This window comes from Sander lucioperca, chromosome 6 (genome assembly GCF_008315115.2).
Source record: "Sander lucioperca isolate FBNREF2018 chromosome 6, SLUC_FBN_1.2, whole genome shotgun sequence".
In the NCBI taxonomy this organism is placed as follows: domain Eukaryota; kingdom Metazoa; phylum Chordata; class Actinopteri; order Perciformes; family Percidae; genus Sander; species Sander lucioperca.
Window position 1 is genome coordinate 32,148,911 of NC_050178.1, and position 7,309 is coordinate 32,156,219.

Below are 7,309 nucleotides of genomic sequence, written 5' to 3' on the forward strand. Positions count from 1 at the left end.
TACTGACCAAGGCTTTTCCTTAGCTACTTTTTTTGATTAAAGATCCAGCCTGGATTTATTCAACCACATAAATTAAGATATATATATATATATATATATATATATATATATATATATATATATATATATATATATATATATAATTGAAAAGTGTGAGTTTTAGGAATTAGGATTTGTGTTTGTCAAAGAATGAAAATATGGAGAACTGCAGCGCTTATTACAAAAAAATATTTTTGTTTCTAAAAAAACTGGTGTAAGAATTATTCAGATGTTTTATTTATATGGAGTTGTTTTCTAATGAGTGCGAGCTTTACCGTACCCCAGGTTGGGAACCACTGCATTAAAGGATATATTCACAATCTTTATGTGTTTCTTAACACAATACCTGCATGCCATAGCTACTGTATGTACATTGAAAAAGTGATTGGTTGAGATATTGAAGATATTGCTAGGGGGGCTCCAATTAAAGAGATGGGAGACAAAATCTTTTGACGTTGCTCTTTTTCCTGTGTAAAAATCAATTCTTCAGTTCAGCCTTTATACAATCTAAGAGTTCAGCTGAAGTTATGAGGCTGTCTGTGTTAGACAGTGTTTTTTTAGGTTATTCTCTGTGCTACAGCTCAGCAAGGAAATGACTGTACCTTTGAAAGATAACCACTTGATGAAACATCATATTATCTGTTGCTGATCTCTGGAGGTCATTTATACACAAAACTATGACTGCAGATATAGTCCCCCATCCCTTACATGTCACTCTGTGAAGGGATTTCTTCACTTTTATTATGGAGAACAGGAATGATTACAGTAACTAGTAACTCATTGTACAAATGGGCATGTAAAAATGTGACTCTATCCTCACCTGGCTAAAGCCTCCGCTCAGTTCCAGGTCTTATCCAGCAGGGGACACACTGTGTCTTGTGTTTACTGAGTAGGTGTCAGATGTCCTGAGCTATTATCACACTTATTCCTACTGTGGAAAAACAGCAACTGCATACAGAAAAGCAGGGAGCTGCAGATCAATCCCTAATATGTGACTTTTTATGTAATGAGTTTGGTTTAAGGGTTCTCATCTGTCATGCTGTTTACACTATGTTTATGGCAAGACAACAGAAATAGACCATACAATTGTGTAAATTGAAAAGATTTTATTGTATATTAGCTCAAAATAGAATTTAACACAATTACTTTTCAGATCACATGTATGCTAAAAGAGGAGTGGGAATTGGGATGAGTATACTGTATATGTACTGCAAGATGGACAACCCAGTCCAAGGTACTAAAAGCTAAGCAAAATGGTTGTTTACAGCAATGCAGGAATTTCATTAAGTATCAGTCTCAAGACAGAGTTTTATCTGCTTAGAGAAATAATGGTTTGGTCTGTGGAACATGTAGACAGAAAACATGACAAATACCCTGGAGGTCTGAGCCGCTCTCCTCAGCAGATATACAGTATGTCCCTGGATTAAATCAGGTTGTCTTTAGTTTCAGTTCGGTGGTCATCGGCAGCTCAGACTTATTTGTTTCTCCTGTGTTCATTCACTGTGCTGCAGGAGTATGATTGTCCACTTTTACAGAAACAATGTCAATATATACTTTATACGGTATATAAAATAAATACAAATCTCTTTCTACACCACTGCTCTGATCTATGACTCCTCTCTTCTAGCTGTAATTCACAAAGTGTATATTTGACATTTTATGTGTGTGTGTGTGTGTGTGTGTGTGTGTGTGTGTGTGTGTTTGTTTGTGTCTGTGTGTGTGTGTGTGTGTGTGTGTGTGTGTGTGTGTGTGTGTGTGTGTGTGTGTGTGTGTCTGTGTGTTTTTTTTGTCCTGATTTGAATGTGCACAAACATAATTATCTCAGCAGTCATTGTGTAATAGCAGTTCCTTTATCTACTTTGGCTAATGTGTGTTGCTCCCTTCTGTGTGATTGATGATCAGAGCCTTAGGACTTTCCTGGTGGATGGTACTGTGGTGCTTTCCGTCCCCTTCGCCAGGCTCATTGTCCCAGGCCTGGCCTGCCAGCAGCAGCAGAATAAGTGCGAGGAGCAGTAGTGTGACTGCTGTGGAGGCCAGCTCTGGGCTTAGCTGCAGGCTAGGCTGTGGTTCTGGGACAGCCTTTGTGCTGAATGACACACACTGAGGCTTTCTGCTCTCTCGTGATCTCCTGCTGGCGTGCTTGGCAACCTCATTGATCACCAAATGTAGACACACTCGGTAAAATGTCTCTGCCTGCAGGTGGGTCAGGTTGAAGCTCTGAGTACCAGCCAGGATGCGTGTGGTATATGTGGGCGTGTGTGCGTTTGAGTATATGGCTTGCCATGATAGACGAGTCGAATGGAGGTTGCGCCCGCTCTGCCAGGACAGGATAGCATAGTGTTGTCCGACCTCCCTCACCTCCAACCTGGCTTCCGCTTTGAATAACTGATATCCCTTCATATTAGCAGCCATCCCCCACTTTCTTTTCTTTTCTCTGCCATGCACACCCACAGTAACACTGCGTGTATCTGCTCCCAGTGCATTTTCAGCTACACAGGTATACAATCCTGCCTCGCTGAGGGTGACCTTATTTATTTCCAAAGTTCCCTCAGGCAGTAGCCGGTAGTGTTTGGAGGAGTTACAGGAAGTATCATCTTGAGGCTGGCTTGGAGAGATGATGGAGGCGGATGTGTGGTTGAATCCCTCAGAGGCTGTCAAGCTGTGGCAGGGAGCAGGAGCTGGTAAACCTTTGGATACTTGGCTCAATTTAGGACCAAGTCTCCGCCCAGAGGGAGTCACCCAGTACAGTTCAGGCTGTGGATCCGCAAGAGCTCGGCAGTGCAAGACCAGTTTTCCCCCTTCTCTTACCCTAACGTAGGAAGGGAGGGAGCTGGTAGGGATCATGGGGAGGCATGAGGCCGACATTTCCCTGGAGGATACCTCTCTTACCCTGCGAGCTCTCAGCTCTGGGGGTTCAGAGCACAGCGTGGCCTGGGGTTGGATGAAACGCACCATCCGAGGTGTTTGCTTTTCTTTTTGTGTGTCTTCAATGTGAAAGTGAGAGGCCTCCTCAGCAGCCCAGTGAAATAGGCAGTCACATCGCAGTGGGTTGGAGTGTAAACTGACCTCCTGGAGACTCGGCAGGCTGAGCACAATGTGCTGATGCAGTGCACTCAGAGAGTTGGAGTTGAGCATTAGACTCTCCAGCCTGCTCAGCTGGAGGAAAGCCTGCGGATGAATGTAGGACAGTCGCGGGTTGTTTGTGATCTCAAGTTTTGTGAGCTCTGGAAGGTTCTCTAGGGCGGCTCTCTCAATGGACACCAGCTCCTCCATGTTGTTCAGGCCGAGCTCCTTCAGGTGGACCATGTCTCGGAAGTCTCCTGTCTCAATGAGTTTGATGCGGTTCTTGTTGAGGTCAAGGAACTTCAGTCCTGGCACTCTTATCAGGGCCTGAGTGGGGACCATTGTCAGCCGGTTATCGTAGAAGGAGAGGCTCTCTAAGCCCTCCAACCCTTCCAGTGCTTTTTCAGCTAAGCCTCTCAGACCCATACCACCAAGGACAAGACTCCGGAGGGATTTCAGGGCCAGGAAGCTCCGCTCAGGCAAGGCCTCCACAGGGTTTCCGCCAAGCATGAGAATTTCCAAGCTGGGCAAAGCCATGAACCACCGAGAGTCAACAGTGGTGAGTCTGTTGTTGTTGATATGCAGACGCAGTAGTGAGTACAGACCGGTGAAGGCTCCAGGTGCTATCGAGTGTAAGTTGTTGTGGCTGAGGAAGAGTTCCTGCAAAGCTGGCAGTGAGCAGAAGGAGGCCTCAGGGAGGTGACGAAGATGGTTTTCCTCTAGATGTAGAGACAGTAGAGAGGGCAGGGAGGCGCTCTGAGTTATTGTCCTGACACTGCTGAAGTGATTCTGGGAAAGGTCAAGATCGGTTAGGGTGGCGAGTCCGTGCAGCACCGAAGTGTTGAGCTCAGACAGATGGTTACTCTGCAGGTGCAGGGTGTGTGTGTTCGGGGGTATGGGTGAGGGGAGCTTGGTCAAGAGCAGGTCGTTGCAGTCCACAGTGGGAGCTTCATGGTAGACAGAATCAGGGGAGAACCACGGCTTGATCTGACACACACACCGCACCGGGCAGGAGACGTGCCATGGTAGTGCATGAGGTAGGGAGCCGACAACGCCGGGCACACATACACCAACCAACACACACAGGAGACACTGCGACTGTAGAAACACTAAAGTCGACCTCATAATCTTTGCAGGTCACAGGAGCCGATTCAGACAAGGTGACAAAGAGTTTGTTATGAGGATGTTAGATGAATCATTTGGACCAGTAATGTGTGTGAAGTTTGGACATTAACAGTTTCAAGGTGTGTGTGCAAACTGTAAAAGGTAGGCCAGATGGTTCACTGTCATCATTCATTAAAATCTAAACTGATTAAAGAGTGATTATGTTGTTAATAGCATTCTACAGCAGATTCAGACACAACTGAAAACATTAAATGTGTTTGTTCCCTTTATAGTCACGGACTCTATTATACCAAGAGCGTTTTTTATGTTTAACTTTGATTTCAGTGGTAGAACTGGGACTGCACAATGGCTGTAGCTCAGTGACGGCCTTTGTTGTCACACCATCGATCTCACATCATGGCCACAGGTGGAGGTCTCATGGCTCCCAGTGCAGCGGCTCACTGTTTTTGTCAAAAAACATAAGAAAGAAGGATAATCAGTGAGAAAAAGAAACTAAAATAATCTACAATCAGTTGTTTGATACAGTCTAATATGTCGCTTAAATACAAACACATTTTCAAGCACTATACCTCATCAGTTCCCACTCTAAACCAATTAGTGTGCTTTTGAAATGCAATAAATCTCTAAGAGAGCAGGGTCACATGGAGTTTTCAAGGATGTATTTTGCAGACATGCTCTGCAGCCGAGAAGAGCAAGAAGAGGTGAAGTAGAGAAGACATGAGTACAGAGAAAAAGGCAGGGAAAAAAAGAGTGCTCTGTTGTAATCTTCAGTGTTTCTTTCAGCCTACAGGCGAATAGTTACGTATGCAGGGGTGATGAAATCGTGTTGCACTTAAATATTTCATGTCAGTAATTCAAATTCAGTGTTCAATGTTAGAACATAGCGTCCCACACATTTTATATTATGTAACAGTTAAAAAGACCCCAGGGATATTTTATATTATAAGCCTTCTCTAGTTATGGCTACTATGGAAAAGACTGTAGCTGCTGCTGGAACAAATACACACATAGAGGCACACACACACACTCTCTCTCACGCACGCACGCACGCACACACGCACACACACACACACACACACACACACACACACACACACACACACACACACAAACACACACACACACACACACACACACACACACACTAACGTTGCATGCTGGAGAGACACACGCAAACACCAGTTACATCAATATTTACATTTAGAACATTTGGCAGGTTCACTTATCCAGAGCATGGTACAACATCATCACATTAATGGATCATAGACATTTGACAGCAATGAGATCATCCTAGTAATTAGCTGAGCGGAAGTGAAAAAAAACACCCTATGGGGAGAAATGGTATGTGTCAGTGTAACAAGTGTCACCCTGTTCACCCCAGCATATTTTAATATACATAGTACATGGAAGTCAATATACAATAAAGTATGGCTGTACAGGCCAAAAGGTTACATGCTAGTTATTGTATAGTTACATTCAATTAAAAGTATAGCAGTCTTTTTAATTTGATTACAGTAAATCTGTATTATTATTTTTCTTTAATTTTAATTGTTTTTGGCCACTTGGGGGCAGCAAGACAAGATGTAAACACGACATTGATATATTATCACCTTGTAAAGTTGTTATGGTGTTCGCAAACAGTTGCTTATTTACACATCCAGCAGACACAGAGCAACATTATCATTCATTTGGAGTCGTTCTTCTGTCCAATATTCACTCTCCTTTTAGCTGAGTTCTCCAACATCTCCTGAGAAAAATATCTGCACTTTACCTCCTAAATAGCTTTTTGCTAACTTTGTCTGTCTGCTGTGTGGTGCTGGGCAGGTAGTGTTTAGAAGGTTTTTAGGGGTCTTCACTGAAAACAGAAATCATGCTGATAAGAGCGGCAAGCGTGAATCAAAGTTAATTTAAATGATGGGTCGTAAAGACGAGCTGAAACGCACTGAAAGGCTCTGTAGAGCTGAAGAGAACTGCAGAGTCTGGTGCTACTGCTAATTTATCAGTTGTATGTTTATCAGTTCAGAACTATAAGTCATACCTTTTATATTACACATTGTGTAATTGATTTGATTAATTGTTTATATCATAATATTAATTACAGCTGGTTTAAGTTTTAACCTTAGAAATAAAATGGTTTCAACAGCTTATGTGTAGAATTCCTATGTGATTGTCATTGTTCAAATTATTATGATGTCATTTCAGGCTTGTGCACAAAGAAGGATGTGCTTGTTAATGGGTTGAATAACATTATTTTTTTTTGCATTAACAACAATCTGGTTATTACTGTTTATATAATTCTTTAAGTTCTGTGACGTTTTACTGTTCTTTGTCTTCCAAATAAAGGTTTATGTGATACTGGTATCGTGCATGACAAACACACATTCTGAGAAGCCTTATTGCATAGTTGCCATGGAAACAAATCTCCCAGCCTCACTCAGTGTTATGAGATTTACTTTGGAATTTGTTTTGGTCTGTGCATCAGTTGATAAGAACACAGATGAAAAAACACTGACTGGACCCAGGGAAACTGACTACATTTTTGAAGCTGCAAATCTGTATTTCCTCTTTAATCAATCTCCAGGTGTTCTACAAATCAGTCCATTTTCTGTGATGAAGTTTTTTTATAATTATATAAAAATATATATGCGATAAGCATTGAAACACTGTGTAGTTTAATTGCATGAGAAGCGCAAAGTGAGCGACTTTGTGTGTAATAAGTGCAACATGTTATCCAAACTCTGATCTGTAACAGTAAAAACACAGAAGCAGTTCGGGCTCCTCTAACTCTTCTATCAGCCATTCACTTTCATCTCCACTCATTCATTTTTTTCATGCAACCTGCTCAATAATGGATTCATCATTTCATTTTGATGTGTCATTTTTTTCTCAAAAGCTCACAGTGTTTTTGGCGGTTTCAGGAAACCAGAACTGTGTGTAGATGTGTGTACACAAAGGATTATTTGAACTATTCAGAAAAGGAGTGTGAATAGACCTGTATGACTCAACAGCTACTTTTATAACTCTGTCTCTTTCCAGCTCTCCTCAATATTTTCCCTCTGGATATATAGGATGAATATTTTGG

General features: G+C 42.2%; 1 protein-coding gene across 1 annotated transcript in view; it reads right to left on the reverse strand.

Annotated features, from left to right (window-relative positions):
* Positions 1-1,362: 1,362 nt before the first annotated feature.
* The window catches only part of lrrn2 (leucine rich repeat neuronal 2), an 8,661-nt gene continuing 2,714 nt past the window's right edge, over positions 1,363-7,309 (reverse strand). Inside the window, exon 2 of the mRNA XM_031322997.2 lies at positions 1,363-4,667. Coding sequence (XP_031178857.1) covers positions 1,903-4,227 — 2,325 coding nt within the window. The 5' untranslated portion in view covers positions 4,228-4,667 and the 3' untranslated portion in view covers positions 1,363-1,902. The remainder of the gene's footprint in view (positions 4,668-7,309) is intronic.